Consider the following 18,870-nt stretch of genomic DNA (forward strand, 5'->3'; position numbering starts at 1 on the left):
GTGACCAACAGCCACCTGTTGGAGCTTCAGCTTCAGCATCAATTCTTTCAATGAATATTCAGAGAATAAACACACGATAAAGAAATATAGCAAAACAGTAACAGTAGAAACTAAATACTGTGTATATGAAGGCTCACTGTACAAGTTTTTTCAAATGTATTTTAAAAAATAGTCATGATATTGGCATTTTTCATTTATCAAGTTTTATTTTACAACTTTATACTCATTAACTTTATGTTGGGGTTAACTTCAGCTTCTTATTTTGAAATAACTTTAAACTCACAGGAAGTTGCAAAATACTACAGAGTTCCCATGTTCTCTTCACTCAGTGTTTCCCAATAAAACATCTTACATTATTAAAGCCAGGAAATGGATGATGGTATTAATTCATGTACAGACCTTACCTGATTTCATCAGTCTTGCATGCACGCTTTATTTTGGGAGTTCAGTTCAGTTCAGTCGCTCAGTCATGTCCCACTCTTTGTGACACCATGGACTGCAGCACAGTGGGCCTCCCTGTCCATCACCAACTCCCGGAGTTTACTCAAACTCATGTCCATTGAGTTGGTGATGCCATCCAACTATCTCATCCTTTGTCGTCCCCTTCTCCCGCCTTCAATCTTTCCCAGCATCAGGGTCTTTTCAAATGAGTCCGTTCTTCTAATCAGGTGGCCAAAGTATTGCAGTTTCAGCTTCAACATCAGTCCTTCCAGTGAATATTCAGGACTGATTTCCTTTATGATTGACTGGTTGGATCTCCTTGCAGTCCAAGGGACTCTCAAGAGTCTTCTCCAACACCAGAGTTCAAAAGCATCAATTCTTTGGTGCTCAGCATTCTTTATTGTCCAACTCTCATATCCATACACGACTACTGGAAAAACCATAGCCTTGACTAGACAGACATTTGTTGGCAAAATAATGTCTGCTTTTTAATATGTTCTCTAGGTTGGTCATAACTTTTCTTCCAAGAAGTAAGAGTCTTTTAATTTCATGGCTGCAGTCACCATCTGCAGTGATTTTGGAGCCCAAGAAAATAAAGTCTGTCACTGTTTCTACTGTTTCCACATCTATTTGCCATGATGTGATGGGACCAGATGCCATGATCTTAGTTTTCTGAATGTTGAGTTTTAAGCCAACTTTTTCACTCTCCTCTTTCACTTTGATTAAGAGACTCTTTAGTTCTTTTTCGGTTTCTGCCATAATGATGGTGTCATTTGTGCATCTGAGGTTATTGATATTTCTTCCAGCAATCTTGGGTGTAGGGGTATATTTTTTGAAATTCTGTCACACCTGTGGAGTCTTGTAACCACCACCACGATCAGGACACAGCATTGCTCCATGGCAGCAAAGAAATGCCTTTGTGCTACTTCTGTATAGTCACATCACCCTAGGACTGTAACCCCTGGAGATCACCCTGGGTCTCTATCACTATGGTGTCATCATGTTTTAAGATTGGCTTTACCATTCAGGATAATGCCCCGTAATCTGCCCATGTGCATTAGAATTGTGTTCCTTTTGGTTGCAGACTTTTCTCCCCACCGTGAGGCTGGACCTGGGTTTGTTTGTTCATTCAACTGTTAAAAGACATTTGGCAGTTGTGAATAAAGCTGCTATAAATATTTAGATGCAGATCTTACTGTGAACATACGTTTTTATTTTTGTAGGATAGATAATCAGTAAATGCAATTGCTGGGTCACATGACAAGTTTATGTTTAACTTTGCAAGAAACTACCTCTTTTCCAGAGTTCTTTTTATATTCCCACCAGCATGGCAGGAGTGATGCACTCCTTTACCTGAATTTAGTGTTTTCACTATTTTTATTTAATTTAGCCATTTGGAGAGATTCATTCTGAGAGATGCATTCTGATAGATATCCCACTATGAATTTAATTTGTATTTTCCCTTATCACTAAAGATGTTGAATATCTTTTCATGTGCTTTTTTGTTATCTGTATATTGCTTTTTGATGACATTTCTGGTCAAATCTTTTATCCATGTTCTAATTGAATTTTTCATTTTCTTACTGTTTAGTGAATTCCTCATATATTCCAGACAAATTCTTGGTCGGATATGTGATTTGCAAATATTTTCTCCCAGTCTGCAGCTTGTCATTTCATCCCCTTGACAGAATTTTTTGAAGACCACAAGATCTGTGGGTTGCAGGGCAAATTGAGCAGTGGAGGCACTCAGATATGAAAAAAGGTAAAATAACTAATGGCTCAAATCTTTCTTGCTTTTCTTCCTGTTCCAGTCTATAACTCCAGGAATACTCAGGAACCAGTGCAGTACTTGCAATAGTAGCTGAGGAACATTTTGTAGTATTGATTCATACTTCTCTTGAATTTGTATGTATGTAAGTCTAGATGAAACATTCATTTGACTTAAGGAAATGACTGGAAAAAAAATAAACTTACCATTTTAGGCACTGATTTTAAAAATTACCAAGGGCAAGTAGATACTACTGGCACTGACATGATTAGAGACGTTAAAGGTGTGTAGAAGCCAGAATTTTGGCCAAAAATTTAGAAGCATTTTTTGTGTTCTGTATCATGTTACTGGGAGCCTGACCTCAATTGTGATCACGAAGACATCCTCTGGAACAATTAAAAGATCATATGCAAGACTTTCTGGATCTACCCAAAGATGAAACATCTTGGGAAAACTTATCACATTTGACCTTGTAGCTGCCCCTGGACTTGTGATGGGGATGCTAAGCACCTTAAAGAAAGTAGATTAGGTTAGATTCTAGAAGAATCAGAAGAGTTAAGCAAAACATGATTCTCAAATAGAGAGCAAATCTTGGTCCTAAGGAGAAAATGAAATCTGAACTTTGCACCACTCACAGGTATTTGAGACAGACTGTTTATTAATATTGACAAAAGTTTAACAAAAAAAATTCCAAGGTTAACTGGTTTACATTTTTTTTAACAATTGATGAGCCAACACTGATACATTATTAAGAACTGAAATCTCCATCGAATTGCTTTTGCACTTTTGTTAAAAGTCCGCATTGGTGTGGATCTGTGCCTGGTTCTTTATTCTGCTCCAGGGACCTAGGTGTCTGTCCCCCCACCAATGCCACACTGTCATGATTTCAGAAGAAGTATTATAGATCTTAATATTAGGTGGTGGTCCTCCCATTTTATTCTTCAAGAATGTTTTAAGCTATTCTAGGGAATAGCCTGTTCATATCCATTTTAGAATAAGCTTATCTAAGTCTACTAAAAATCTTTCTGGAATTTTGATAGGAATTGCATTAGACCTTTAGATTAACCTACGGAAAATTAACATTTCTACTATGTTGAGTCTTCCAATCCATGAACATATTTATTTATTTAACTCTTCCATTTATTTAACTCCTCTTTGATCTCTTTCACCAGCATCTTTTAATTTGCAGCATACAGATCTTGTCCATGTTTTGTTAACAGACAATCCTCTCAGGCTTCCATAAAAGACCCCCCTCCTCCAAGAAGCTTTCCCTGCTGGGCAGAGAGGTGTGGGGGGGGGGGCGGGGGGGGAACTGGTCAGGAGCAGTTCCTCAGGGCCCAGTGCCCTCTTTGGCACGGCTTATTGTTGTAATGACTCCCTTGCTTGCTCCTGGCATCTTACCCCCTGACAGAGCAGGTGCTTGTGAATGCTGCTGTTCCCCAACTCCAGCTGATGGTTAATTGGATGCCTGCTGTTCCACCCGGGAGGTGGGGGTGGGGGGTGGGATAATGGCATTTCCCACGACTGTCCCCAGAGGCCACCCTTGCGCCCACAGGACCAACAGCATAGCAGGGCCAGGAGCGTGGCCCCAGAGGCGATCGGCCTGGCCACTCACTAGCTGTGTGACCTCTAGTGACCTGCCTTCTCCGGCTTCAGTCCCTGGACTGTAAAAAGGACTAAGTCAGAGGGCCCTCTTCGTGGCTGAAGAGGGAAGGGAAGACGCGGGAAGTCTCGGGAATCGCTGCCCGCTGCGAGAAGCAGGAGAAAGCCCTCGGCGGCCGCGCCACGCCAGACCTCGCCTTTGAATAGCCGCCCTCCGACCAAGCTCGAAGGCGGAGGGCGGGGGCACGCTCTGGGGCCCCGGGGCGATGGGCGCAGGGAGCTCCGCCTGCCGACGTTTTTAATGTTGGCATTTACAGCTTACAGGAAGCCAGTTCACCCTTGGGGAACAGGCGGCGCTCAGGGCTGCAGGGACGCGAGACGTGAAGTCTCGCCCGGCCCTCGACTCGGGTCCCTGCCAGCTGTACCCGGCCGGAAGTGCGCACCACCGAGAGGCCGGCCGGCCCCGGAGCGCCTAGAGCGGCACCGGAAGCTCTCAGGGCGGGCCCTCGGGCCGACTTCCGGCCGCGGCGTGCGGGCTCCTGTGTAGGCTTTGTCGGTCGGTCAGCGGGGCGGGCGGCTGGCAGTCTGCGTGCGGGGCTCCGGCGTCCTCTCGCCGCTGGGCGCCGGGTGAGTGGCGCGTTCCGGGCCCCGAGCGGGTCGGCAGGGTCCTCCAGTCGGGTGGACGGGCGGGCTCAGCGCGGCCGGCCCCGCACGGGGGTCCAGGAGCCTCGGGCTCAGTGAGCCCGGCTCCCAGCAGCCGACACGGCCGCCCCCGCCGGACTACAGTCCGGCCCGGGTCCCGCAGCTTCTCTCCCCAGGGAACGTCGTGTGGGTAAATGCCTGATTCCACTCTCTTGGTTCCTTTCCCTGGCTCCAGAGGCCACACACCCCAGGCGTAGAACCCCAGCTTCAGCGTCAGTGTCGCGGCTCTCAAGCCCACTGCTGGCGCTGGGGTGGCCTGGAGGTAGGTGAAGGGCACGGTGTGGGTAGTGCTGCTCTTTTGCTCCAAGCCCGCCGGCCTCTCCCTCGAGCCCGAGGGAGCTCTCCAGATGATGCTGGGAGAGTGACCGGCGCCTCGAGCCTGCCTGTGCTGGAGGAGGTGCAGAGCCGGCACCGCTGCCCTGGTGGGGTAGAGGTGAAGAAGAGAATCCCCTCCAGATGCTGGGCGGCGCCGTCCTTTTCTCGAGTCATATCAGTCCTGGAGGCCGTCTCTGCTGGTGCCCTGGACGTCTTGCTCTTCATGCAGTGGCTGCATCGTAGTCATGGGAGCCTCAGGGCCTGAGTAGCATGCCTCTCTGTGTTCCCGGGAGTGTTAGGTGGAGGCCCGTTTGAACTCGGGCAATTTGTCTGTAGAGCTCATGCTCTTAATCAGGCCGCAGTGCCCTCTCTGGAGCTCATCTTTCTCCTGAGCTCCAGTCCCAGTGAATGACAGGACTTGGTCCTGTCCACGGAGGTGGGACTTTCGTTAGATGTAACAATAACAGTATCTTAATAATGGCAATAGCTACAGCGTCACTCATGTGAAAGATACCAGAGAAATGGGGCGGGGCGGGGCGAGGTTGCTATGTCTTTTCACAAGCCTAACTTCTTAGCTCCAGTGTCTCCTGGAGAGATGGGGATGGATTTCTCCTGCAAAGGCCTTAGGGATGGTAAGGCTTGCACGGCGGAGCTGAGAAAGCCCAGACCGCGTTCACAAGCTGGTAATGGAAGGGGTGCTCAGAGAAGCAGCTGACCCAGAATAGGGCAGGGCCTTGAAGCAGTTCAGGGAGCTGTCAGGCACGTCCAGTGCTGCCTCGGGTTGTGGAATATGACCGGTGAAAGGACACTGAACTGCTCAGGAAAGGAGAAGACCATTGACATCTGGGCAGAGCCCTGGGAACAAAACTCAGATGGCTGTGGGGGTGGTTTGGGGAGGAGACCGCAGCCTGCAGCAGGCTCAGCTGTGAGCCAGCCACCTCCCCGAACCTCATGGATGATTGTGTGGTGAACACAGGAAATAAGAGAAGCACGCGCGGGGCACTCGGTCCCCCCCCGTGGCTGTGGTGGCACAAGTACAGGTTGGTGACACTGTGGCCGTGGGGCCGTGCGAAGGTGCAGATTTCTCCTGCAGCTCTAGTCCTGTCTTTCCTGGGCGCCCTTTTACTCTCCCTTTTCCTGCTGCTCCCAAGGGTGGAGCTCTGCACACCTACCTGCTTCCTTTCTTTAGACTGTAAGCAGCAGACAGCCACACTGGTAACTTGCAAGCCCAAGGCTTATAACGCCCCTTTACTAGTGCGCGTGCACAAACAGCTTCCCGTCCCTGCAGTGGGCACTGCCCCCTCTCATCTCAGAGCCACTCTGGCGGCTCGTAGGCCTCACTCCCAGCTCAGAGGCTCGCCCATCTCAACCTCAGCAGTGTTGTGTTATATTTTGTCCAGCAAGTTCTAACAAAAGGGAGGGCCATGTTAGCCCCAGACATTATGGAACCAGCAGTCTGATGTATTTTTACTTCGTTTGCTTCATTCAGGTTTCTTTAAATGAAAAAGTATCAATTTAACTTTATTTGAATTCACAGGGGAAAAAAAGGCATTAAGCAGAAACTGAAAGATTGCTGATATTCAGATAAACGTTTATTCAAAGCAAGGTATATTTAATTTTAAAAACTTCCTGAAAAGTTAAAGTTATGAAAATCATGAAAAGGCACACATTTTAAAGCTCTATTCTTATAAATAGACACAAGCCTGTTTTCAGGTGTTATAACAGTCCTTTTAAACAACAACAACAAAAAATAAGGAAATATCACCTCCAAAACAAAAAACCAAATATACTTCCTTGTTTGGATTAAAAAAAAAAAACAAGATTTAAAATATAAGCTTACTTTTAGAATACAAATCCCAGCTGCTCTAAGCAAAATACCCTGTAACAGCAACATCACACTTGCGGAGGGAAAAACATCTTTGAGAATGGACTCTGGAGGCAGACAGGCCTGACTCTGAACCTAAGCTCTGCCACTGACTGGCTTAGCAGCCTTGGGTAATTGACTTTCTCAGCCTCTGTAAAATAGAGTAAATAATCGAGGTCATGTCTGCCTTTCAAGGTTTGGAGGTGTGCCTGAGACTGTACAGGCCAGTTCAGCAGTGCTGGGTTAGGGTTGAGGGAAGCTCATCAATAGCACCCCTCCTGCCCTCCGGAGCCTGCACCAGTGAGGCCCACGAAGAGCGAAAGTTCACCTCGCCACTTGTCCAAGCCTTGGTTGAAGTGATGCTGGACTTCTAGGCCAAGTGTCCGGTTAGGCCATGTCCTGCCTGCCCACAGGCGGCGCTGGATTGCCGCAGCCTCTCCATAGCGCTGCACTCCTGGCCCAGAGCAGCAGGACCTGTGCCCCAGTGGATGAGGCTGGGTCCGACGTGCCTAGTTATTCTCCCAGACCTTTCATTCGGCTAACTCCTTCCCCCAGTCTGGGGAAGGGAGGTGGGCCGAGTACTTCAGGGAATGTCGTCCTCATGACACCAGGGGCACCTCCGGCATCTGAAGTGTAGTGGGGCTTCGGAGCACCAGGGCCCCGTGTGAAGGAACTTGAAGGATTCGGGGATGTGTTAGAAGTGGGGGGAGGGTGTACAGATGGACAGGTATATATGACCCCGTGTTTATACCTACAGATGGCATGCATGGAAGTAAATGTGTCATTTTTGTTTAAGCAGAAGTCTGGATGAATGTATATAAACTGAACAGCTTGCAGTGGTCTCTGGGATTGCTGGGGATTATCCTCATTTTTGTTTACCACTTGAAGTGTTCTTACAGTGTGGGTCTATAATTGCTCAGAATGGACAGTATAAAAGTGAAGTAAAATAGGATGAGACTGAGGAGTGTGGTCCTCATTTCTTAATACATTGGTGCAGAAAAAACGTCAGAGAAAAACGTCAATGTGTAATCTGAGTACTGGGGTTAAGAATAATTTTATTTTTAGTCTTTCTCAACTGGCATAGTTTACCCTTATGCCTTGAAAAAAATAACTAATTAAAGTAATTTCTGTAAGCAGGAGAAAGATTTAAATCAAATTAGTGGGCCTTTAACTCAGAAGAACAGTGTCAGTGAATCTCACCGGGCAGTGGTCAGAAATGCTGTGTCACAGGGCGCCCAAGAGGGCCACTGCTCCAGGAAGCTGTGTTGCAAACCTCACATGGACAGAAACGCCTCGAGTAGACTTGCAGCTTCTCACTCTTACTGTCTGCTGTTGGTTCAGTGTCTTCATCATCACAGGGAGTGTTGCATCTGAATAGTCAGGTTGTCTAACAGCATTATTTAAGCATGGGTTCCTTTTGCTGTAACGGAGATTCAAAACTAGTGTTCCCAACAGTAAACTTGGTTTCTGGTATCCCATCTCAGAAACAGGGGGAGGGCCCTGCCCCCCCAGGAGCCTGCGGTGTGGCCTCGTGCCCATCCCTTGGGCTGGGCTAGAGGGTGGTGCCCTGGAATCAGTCACAGGTCACCCCTGACATCAGGGGACTTCTGGAAATGTGGTGGTTCGCTGCTGGCTCTGTGTCCACTGAAATTTCTGGAGGGATTTCTGTCACTCAAAGCAGGGACACTGAGCGGCCTCATGTCTGCTGTAGCTGACCAGCTGGCCCTCTGGCCCCCACACTAGGCCGTGCTCAGTTGCTGCCTCCAGCCCGGAGCCAGGATCCCTGGCCTGTGGCCTTTTCTTGGCACCAGTGCGTGTCCACACAGCCACAGTCTACACTCCCCAGATGCTGCCTCCTCCCCCAGCAAGAGTAGATGACTACATGAATGCGTCCACTCAGGAAGGGGAGGAGCCCAGAGCACAGGCAGTCACTGGTCCACAGCGTCAGCAGTTCCTGGGAGTCTCCAAGGGCGGCCTGAGCTGTAGCCACTGAAACGAAGGAGTTCCAGGGCTCAGCGGGAGCAAGGACCTCTGTCGGCCAGAAGACAAGCACAGGACCGTGCTGCGAGCCCCTTGGGGTGGAGAGCAGAATCGTGGAAAGGACACAGCGATGTGTTCACGCCATGAAGGCTGCCCACACTGAGGTCCATGCAACACAGGTGGCCTCCCTGGTGTGGTGCTCAGCGTCAGCAGACACCTGGGGGGAATCTTGATGATGCTCAAATTAGTGTGGAAGGTTCTACAACCTTAGAAATACGCTAAGAAGCACTGAATTGTGTGCTTTAAAATGGTGGATTTTATGATGTGTGAGTTCTAGCTCTATAAAAAAGTGGGTGCCTATTGAATAAAAAGCAAACACAAAACAAACCATATGATTCCATTTAAATGCAATTGAAAACTGCAGAATTATAATAAGAGACAGTTCCCCTTAGAGGGGGGCCTCCGGGTGATGGGAATGGTATGGTTAGAAAGGCGAGCAGAGGAGTCCAGGGAGACTGTGTGCTAGATGTGCGCTGTCACTCGAGAAGGAAAGCAGCCTGTTGGAAGGAACCTGGGGAGCCCTCCTGCCCCCAACGGCTCCCCACCACCTGGCTCTGTCCTCAGGGGCACATCTTTGCCCTTGGGGACTTGGGAGCATCTCTGTGGGGCTGCACAGCCGGCGGACTGCTTCCCACTGGTGCAGATTTGGGGAGAAGTGGTCCTGCGGGGTCTTGGGCGGAGCTCCTGGGAACTGGGCTCAGCTGGGGAGGGAGCACTCGGGGAAGAACCTATGAGCAAGTTGGGATGGGGCGGCAGGGGGAAACTGAGGCTGGTGGAGTTCTGGGGCTGGACGACCCTTCAGAGTTGTCCCACATGGAGACTGGGGCACTCTGGGCTCTGTCAAGGGCCAGGACCCCTCTGGGATGTGGCAGGCAGGGTTCTTCACTCCGGACGCAAGGGAGGGCTCTTTCAGTCATTTGACGAGAGGTGGGGCTCATCACGAACCTTTGGAAAGCAGGGTTTTTCCAGCTGGTTGCAGAAGAGAACGAGAGGGCATCTGAGCTGCTCCTACCTGGAAGGTGCGGGTGCTCCCAAGGGGCCATCCCATGACCACAGGGAACCATGTTCTGCCAACAACCTGAGTGAGGTGGAGACAGTTTTCCCAAGCTTCTAGACCTTCCTGAGCCTGGCTGACACCGCGTGCAACCCTTTGCAGGGGCCCACTTGGGTCAGGCTGGTGTCTGACCTGCTACCTTGTGAGATAGCAGATGGGTTGTAGTGATGGAGGGCTGGCAGTAGAGAGGGCATCCCCTCAGCAAATTCCTGCTGAAGGAGAAATTTTCTGTTGGGGCAAGAATTCCAGAGCTGAAGGCACGTCCCAGAAATGGTGCGAGGTTCCCTAAGCACAGACTTTTCCATGGCAGACACACCTGTGCAGCACAGTGCCCCCCTGTACTCGCAAGTACCATCTTCCTAAAGACCATCTGTGACTCGAATTTCCCACCATGGCCAGCTTTGTCTGCGTCTGAACTCCGTGGAAGTAGGATCACACACTGAGCTCTTGGGCTCAGTGTCACCCCAGGAGGTCCACATGTACTCTGGTGCAGGGATGCCCTCCTTGCTGGAGGACACCTCAGTTGGCCCTTTGTTCTGCTGATGGATGTTCTGGTGACTGCGTGATGCTGTGGTGACCATTCCCACCTCAGACTCTGCTGCTGGGCGGGCGCAGGGTACACAGGTGGACGCGTTTACCTCGGATTTCAAGGAGGATGTTTAACCCAGTACAGAGGGTGGGCCTGGCGTGGGCGCGAATGCTGGTAGCATGGTAAATGTGGGAGAAAGTGGGTGTTCTCATCTAATCGCTTCTGTTTTCTCGTTGGAGGAAGCCACAAGGCCATCATCCCTGGGGTGGGGAGTGCTATTGCACTCTTGAGAGGAGAAGCCAGAAGATGGTCTCACGGGAGAGTTAGCCATGTGTGGGAGCTGCTGGCAGCTCCGGGGGCCTGTCAGGCAGGTGGTTATAAACGTGAGAGCTCCATTGGCAGGAACGGAGACACCCATCAGGAAGCAGGCTGAGCTTTGCCCCAAGGGGAGGGCTAGAGGGTACACGTGGTGGAGGAAGGAGAGGGCAGGGGAGCAGGGTTAACAAGCCAGAGCTCGTGTGAGTCTCACCCATCCAGCGTCTCAGCTGGGCAGGGGGCGACCGAGTGGGGGTCAGAGTGGTCTTCCTGTGTTTCTTAGGAAACATGTCTTGATTTTGAGTGGAGTTGAGACCCATCCCTGCCCATCAACCCATCTGTCCCCTGAAACTGGTGGTGGTGGTGGAGCCCCCTACACCAGTGGAGAGGCCAGCAGGCTGAGCCGAGTGTTGTGCTGAGCGGGGCTGTGGGCAGGGGGCACGTCTCTCTGCTGCTCCAGGTGCAGTTCACCCCATCTGCTCCAGCAGATTCCCATCTCGTAACGAAGGGGAAAGATGATCTTACTCTGCTTTATTTCAGATGCTGACTGCTGACCAGAAGGGGACTCGGAGCCTGGGTTTCTGGGCGTGGGAATCTGCAGAAGGCAGTGTCCAAAGCCCTCCCAGTGATGGAGCTCACAGCCCCCACGTCTGGGAGGGGCCCTGACCCCAGACTTGGGAGGCTTTTAGGAAACCTGGATGCACAGAGCCTGCGGAGCTGCACCTCGCAAGAAGGGGGTTTCCAGCAGGTGACAGTCACCCACTGGAAGATCCAAACGACAGAGGCAGCACAGGCGGGAAGTAAGTCTGAGGGGAGCCCTCTCCTGAGCCCAGACCTCCTCCTGCTTCAGAGAGAGTTGATCGAGGGGGAGGCCCCCCAGCACGAGGCCTGCCGCAGCTTCCCATTCAACCCGGGCCTGGCCAGACATCAGGCTTCTTGTGCTGGGGAGAAAGCTCACAGGTGTGACGAGTGCGGGAAGGGCTTCAGCCAGAGCTCCCACCTGGCAGAGCATCAGCACATTCATGGCAGGGAGAGGCTATACGTGTGTAACGCGTGTGGCAAGGACTTTGTTCTCTACACGGATCTCATGGAGCATCAGAAAGTACACACGGGAGAAAGGCCCTTCAAGTGCGCTCAATGTGGGAAGGCATTCTGTCACAGCTCAGACCTGATCCGCCACCAGCGGGTCCACACCCGCGAGAGGCCCTTTGAGTGCAAGGAGTGCGGGAAGGGCTTCAGCCAGAGCTCACTGCTCATCCGGCACCAGAGGATCCACACGGGGGAGCGGCCATACGAGTGCAATGAGTGCGGCAAGGCCTTCATCCGGAGCTCCAGCCTCATCCGGCACTTCCAGGTTCACACGGAGGTGAGGCAGTACGAGTGCCAGGACTGTGGCAAGGCCTTTCGCCACCGCTCAGACCTCATCGAGCACCAGAGGATCCACACTGGGGAGCGGCCCTTCGAGTGCAATGAGTGTGGCAAGGCCTTCATCCGGAGCTCGAAGCTCATCCAGCACCAGCGCATCCACACTGGGGAGCGGCCATACGTCTGCAACGAGTGCGGGAAGCGCTTCAGCCAGACGTCCAACTTCACGCAGCACCAGAGGATCCACACCGGGGAGAAGCTCTATGAGTGCAATGAGTGTGGGAAGGCCTTCTTCCTGAGTTCCTATCTTATTCGACACCAGAAGATTCATACCGGGGAGAGGGTGTACGAGTGCAAGGAGTGTGGGAAAGCCTTTCTCCAGAAAGCACACCTCACCGAGCACCAGAAGATCCACTCTGGGGACAGGCCCTTCGAATGCAAGGACTGTGGGAAAGCCTTTATTCAGAGTTCCAAGCTCCTTCTGCACCAGATTATTCACACTGGAGAGAAACCCTACGTGTGTAGTTATTGTGGGAAAGGCTTCATTCAGAGGTCAAACTTCCTTCAGCACCAGAAGATCCACACTGAGGAGAAACTCTATGAGTGTAGTCAGTATGGGAAAGAGCTCACCCCACCCCCAGACTTTAAAAGCAGTCAGGAGGCTCCCCAGGAGGGCCTTCCCTTGAGTCAGACAGCTGTACACTTGGGGGACACGTGTGGAGGGCCGGGGGGGCACACAGACTTCTAATTATCCTCCAGCTCACTTAGTGATGCTGGAAACAAGTAGCAGGGGCCCTGATTCGTGAGGTTTTGGAGGAGTCAGCATTTTCCAGGGTCATGGATGGGCGGGGCTGCCACCTCTCACTTGGCTGCAGTGGGGCCTACTGTCCTCCGTTGGGAGCACATGCTCACAGGAGAGCCACACGATTGGACAGCTGGCATGGAGCTGGATCAGTTATGGGAGAGCTGTGGGTGTAGGAGCAAGGAGCTTGGCCTCGGAGAAAAAGATTCTATTCCACTGCACAGTAACAATTCACCTTTGAGTTAAATCCCTTTTAAAGCAGAGTTATGTATCTAATTTTATAACTTTAAAAGAGTATTCCTCAGCCATTTTTGATCTGTCAGAAAGGCAAGTTGGAGAAAGATACTTTGTTACCTAAAACCACAACTTGATTCCCTGTGGTCCTTAGGAGAAATTCTGAACTCCCCACCGTGCATCCAAAGGCTTCCTGGAGCCTCATCTGCTCCCGGTTCACTCCTGATCACAGAGATAGCACCAACTGCTGGATGTGCCCCCTCATCCAGGCACTCCTGCCTCCCAGCCGACGCTCAAATGCCCCCTCTCATCTGGCTGATGACCCATCACAAGTCAAGACCCATCCCAAGCTTCATGTTGGGTTCAGCCCACTGCCCCTCTGCTGCTTCTGATCCTTGGTGGCCATTCACCTCTTGTTACTGTGCTTGCTCTGATTGTTCTGTGTGCTCTCTCATTGTTAAGGACCGTGAGTGTATCTCACTGATTTGTGTGTCCCTGCTATCTGGAGCAGGGCAATAAAAAGCACAGCCCAGTCTGTGTGCACTTGGCACCTCTCTTGCTTTGTCCTATCTACACTGTTATTTAAAACACTAAAAAAAATTTTTTTTTTTTGTCATTGCTTTTTTGTTTTGTGACAGTGTAGTCTGCTGGTCTACTGGAAATACCTCCTCTTGGCCCTGCTGACGTCTCTGTTCATAATGCATTCAACACTTGCAGGCAGTAACAGAGTAAGACTGGCCTCTTGTATGTTTTGCCTTCAGAGTTTGTCTATGAATGACTGTGCTTGGGGGTGCTGTGGCGGGGGGGAGGTGCTCATCTTCATTTAGTGTTCTGTGTATCTCTAATTCACTCAGAGGGCACACAGTCCTGATACACTTCATGACTTTCTTCTGTCTTAATTCCATGATTGAGCCCAACTTCTTCCCCACCTCCCTGTTCTCCAGCTCACTTTCTCACTGATTTGAAAATGTATTGATCAAAAGGACCAGTGCTAAATACTTGGAAACCAAGGTGAATAAGACACCATCTGTCCTGAAGTTGTCCATAGTCTGATGGAGGCAGAAAGGTCATGGCAAGCTGAGTTCAGTGTTGGAGTTGAAGTATGTTTCCAGTTGTGCAGGGGTGTAGGTCAGGAGGCAGCTAGTTTGGTGTGGAGATGTGAGGCAGCTTCATGGAGGAGGTGACAGTGAACTGGACAAGTAGACACTTGTCACCTAAAAAAGAGGGTGGTCTGGGAGGGACTCTGGAGAAAACAGGAAGCCTGGAGGATCCCTCTCTGATCTAAAGCAGGTGAGTTATATCACACAGTGGATAACTGTCTAGCAAAAGTGTTAGTTGTTGCATCGAATTTCTTTTATCTGAACATGAAAACAGTTTTGAAATGCTGTCAGAATGTACTGCCCGTGAGGGCATATCTTGAGTTCTTAAATTCTAGCAACTCTAGAAGCCTTGAGTGGGTACAAAGCATATAGTACTCCATCGTTGGAAGACTCACCCATAACAGATGTTTCAAATGGTATAGAAACATATTACCAGACCATTTTAACCAACTTTGATTGAGGTCCAATTGCCATATAGTAACACACTCATTTTAAGTGTACAGAATTTTGGCAAATCCATATACCTGTATAACCATCATGACAATCAAGAAAAATAACACTTCTGTCACCCAAAAAATGTTCCCTCTTGCCCTTTCCCAGGTCCCACTCCAGGCCCAAGTAAACGCTTTGTTAGTATGTATTCATTCTGCCTGTTTTAGGACTTCACATAAATGGATTCATATGGCATGTAATCCTCTGTGTCTTATTCCACTTTGGCATGTTTTAAAGACTAAACCAAGTAGCTCTGTGTTTCCAGAGCTGTTTGTGAGTAGTGTTCCATTGTATGGGTGAAGGTCAACATCATATATTATTCATTCATCTGTTGGTAGAAATTTGGGTTTCCAGTTTTGGCTGTTATGAATAAAACAGTTATCAGCATTTGTATAAAAGTATTTGGACTTGCCTCTTTATTTCACTTGGCTAAATGTCTAGGAAATTAATTGCTGGATTATAAGATACATGAGTTTTAATTTTATAAGGAATTGCCAAAAAGTTCTTCATCGTGGTTATGGCCTCTCTTGCCACTGTCAGGGTTCAACTGGTCCACATCCTTATCAACATGTAGTATGGTGACACTTCTAAAATGTAATCCACTCCAGTGGCATATATGGGTGTCTCTTTATGCTTCTATGCTTTATGCTGTGTATTTGCCTACTGAATGAGGGGACTCCCCAGGTGGCTCAGCAGTAGTGAATCTGCCCACGAGTGCAGGAGCCGCTGGAGACATCCCTGGCTTCAATCCCTGGGAAGGGGAGGAAGATCCCTGGAGGAGGAAATGGCAACCCACTCCATTACTCTTGCTGGGAGAATTCCATGGACAGAAGAGTCAAGCAGGCTACAGTCCATGGGGTTGCAGAATCTAACACGACTGAGCACGCACAGGCATACTGAGTGATGATATGGAGAATCCATGTGATCTTTTGTCCATTTTAAAACTGGGTGGTTTGTCTTATCTACTTATAAGGATTTTGGCAAAAAAGAAAAAAAAAAGGCAAAATGGTTGGGGAGGCCTTACAAATAACAGAAAAGAAGAGAAGCAAAAGGCAAAGGAAAAAAGGAAAGATATCCATCTGAATGCAGGGTTCCAAAAGAACAGCAAGAGGATATAAGTCTTCCCATGTGATCAATGCAAACAAATAGAGGAAAACAATAGACTGGGAGAAACTAGAGATCTCTTCAGGAAAATTAGATTCCAAGGGAACATTTCATGTAAAGATGGACACAATACAAGACAACCGGTATGGACGTAACAGAAGCAGAAGAGGTGGCAAGAATACACAGAAGAACTATACAAAAAATTGGGAAAGGAGTACGTCAAGGCTGTATATTGTCACCCTGTTTATTTAATTTATATGCAGAGTAGATCATCCCAAATGCCGGGCTGGATGAAGCACAAGCTGGAATCAAGATTGCCAGGAGAAATATCAATAACCTCAGATGTGCAGATGACACCACCATTGTGGCAGAAAGTGAAGAGGAACTGAAAAGCCTCTTGGTGAAAGTGAAAGAAGAGAGTGAAAAAGTTGGCTTAAAACTCATCATTCAAAAAACTAAGATCATGGCATCTGGTCCTATCACTTCATGGCAAATAGATGGGGAAACAATGGAAACAATGACAGACTTTGTTTTGGGGGGCTCCAAAATCACTGCAGAGGGTGACTGCAGCCATGAAATTAAAAGACACTTGCTCCTTGGAAGAAAAGCTATGACCAACCTGGACAGCATATAAAAAAAGCAGAGCCGTTACATTTGCTGACAAAGGTGCAACTAGTCAAAGCTGTGAGTTTTCCAGTAGTCATGTATGGATGTGAGAGTTGGACCATAAAGAAAACTGAGCACAAAGAATTGATGCTTCTGAACTGTGGTGTTGGAGAAGACTCTTGAGAGTCCCTTGAACAGCACGGAGATCAAACCAGTCAATCGTAAAGGAAATCAGTCCTGAGAATTCATTGGAAGGACTGCTGCTGAAGCTCCAATACTTTGGCCACCCAATGCGAGGAACTAACCATTAGAAAAGACCCTGATGCTGGGAAAGATTGAAGGCAGGAGAAGGGGCCGACAGAGGATGAGATGGTTGGATGGCATCACTGACTTGATGGACATGAGTTTGAGCAAGCTCCGGGAGCTGGTGATGGACAAGGAAGCCTGGTGTCCATGGGGTCGCAGAGTCGGACACGACCGATCAACTGAAGTGAAGGATTTGGGGGGCTTCTCTGGTGGCCCAGTGGTTGAGAATTCATCTGCCAATGCAGGGGACATGGAGTCAATCCTTGGTCTAAGAAGATCCCACATACTATGAGGCTCTGGAGCCCTGGAACCCGCAACTACTGAAGCCGGCTGTATCCTAGAGCCTGTGCTTTTGCAACAGGAGAAGCCATGGCAATGAGAAGCCCGCTCACAGCTAGAGGGTAGCCCCCGACTCTCCTCAACTACACAAAGCCTCCCAGCAAGGAAGACTCAGCACAGTCAAAAATAAACATCCAAAAAAAAAAAAAAAAGTGGAATGTTAGATACTTAGTTTTAGACCTTTCTTCTGTAAATATTTAAATCCAGGAACATCCCTCTAAACATCGCTCTAGCTGCATTCCACAGATTTTGACGTGCTGTGTTTCCATTATTCCCGCAGCCCGGAAGGGTGGGACGAATCCGGCGGGCTCGGGCAAACAATGCCACTAAGACAAACTCCTAAAGGGGCGGAAGCGCCGCTTCCGGCGGTGAGAGAAGCATTTCCGCTGGGGCGTGTGCGTCATGGCTAGTTCCCTCTGGCCTACTTGTAGAGTTCCCAGGTGAGGTTACCTCCGGGTCCTCGCCAGCTAGTCAAGGTGCGGCCGCCGGCCTGACGCTCCTCCGGGCGCTGGCCCCCACCCTCATCAGGCCCGAGCCTGTTTCTGCTTCCGGCCGCGCGCTCCCTGGGCGGCCGGGTGGTTTGGGCAGCCTCGACTTCTGTGAATTCAACCTGGACCGCTCCGGTGGGAGCGCTGTGCCCCGCTGCCTGCTTAGTACCAAAAAATACCCTCGCTCAGGACTCCTTCACAGGTGGGAGCCGCGTGCTCCTGCCTAGCCCATCGGCCGAGATGACTGGCACCCTAACTCAGGAATCGCCTTGAGTTTTGCCCTCTCCGTTTCCACCCTCCACATCTCCGCCCGGGCCCCCACTCATCCCTCCACTCGACCATCTCAGTGGCCAGTGATCGTCTCCCTGTCTTCCCTTATCCCGTCCTGCCCTGCTGCCGTACGATTTGCTCACCGAAGGGATAATCTTTCTGAAGTGTAGCCATCACAAAAGGACCTGCCTTTCCTGTAAAACCATGGGATCTTTCTGAAGGTTAGGAAAAGATTCTTCAGTTTCTTTTCTTCTAGAAGCATTACAGTTTCATCTTTCACATTTTGGTCCAACATCGATCTTAAATTATTTTGGGGTATGGTATGAATTACATTGATGCCCTTGTCATAAAACACACTTAACTGGGGGATTCCCTGGCAGTCAGGTGGTTAAGCTTCCACTGTTTCACTGCTGAAGATTCGGGTTCATTCCTTGGTCAGAGAACTAAGATCCGGCAAGCTGCCTGGCACTACCAAAAACAAAGAAACCCACCTAATTGTATGGGTGATTCTATTTCGGCACTCTCTGCTGTTTCATTGATCTATATATTTATGTCTGTGCCAGTACTACACTGTCTTAATTACTGTAGTCTTAGAATCAAGGAGAGTGTAAGTCTTCCAGTTTTGTTCTTCAAAACGGGTTATTTGATGTCGTTTGCTTTTCCATGTAAATTTTATTGTCATCCTGTTGATTTCTACAAAACAAAACCAAAAAAACCTTGCTGTGGTTTTGCTTGGAGTGGTGTTGGATTTCTAGATTGGTTTAGGGAGAACTGATGATACCCATAACCGGGGGACATCGCTCTGTTTGTTTCCATCTTAAAGTTTGCTTAGCATTGTTTTGTCGTTTTGAGAGTAGATGATTTGTTAAATATATTCCTATGTCGAATGTGTGTTTTTTCCCCACACCACCAAGAAACTAACTGAATTGTAACACACTGTATCTGGAGATAATGTCAGATGCCACAAGTTAAGGGCTCAGTCCCAGAAGGCTGCCTCTCTCCCCACAGCTGAGAGACCAAACTTAAGTCCAGGTTGTCACTTGTGCTTCTGACTGGCTATAGATCTGGAGGTTACCACAGCAGAGGCTGTGGGTTTGATTAGTTTGCTAGAGTGGCTCACAGAACTCAGAGAAA

At 49.2% G+C, this 18,870-nt stretch overlaps 1 protein-coding gene across 1 annotated transcript; it reads left to right on the forward strand.

Moving 5' to 3' along the window:
* The first annotated feature begins 4,315 nt into the window (after positions 1 to 4,315).
* Positions 4,316 to 15,021, forward strand: ZNF623 (zinc finger protein 623). Its single transcript, XM_043484378.1, has 2 exons — positions 4,316 to 4,438; positions 11,171 to 15,021. Exon 2 carries the CDS (start codon positions 11,259 to 11,261, stop codon positions 12,741 to 12,743), a length of 1,485 nt encoding a protein of 494 aa, XP_043340313.1. The 5' UTR covers positions 4,316 to 4,438; positions 11,171 to 11,258; the 3' UTR covers positions 12,744 to 15,021.
* The last annotated feature ends 3,849 nt before the right edge of the window (positions 15,022 to 18,870 follow it).

The sequence above is a fragment of the Cervus canadensis genome, chromosome 12 (assembly GCF_019320065.1).
Source record: "Cervus canadensis isolate Bull #8, Minnesota chromosome 12, ASM1932006v1, whole genome shotgun sequence".
NCBI lineage: Eukaryota > Metazoa > Chordata > Mammalia > Artiodactyla > Cervidae > Cervus > Cervus canadensis.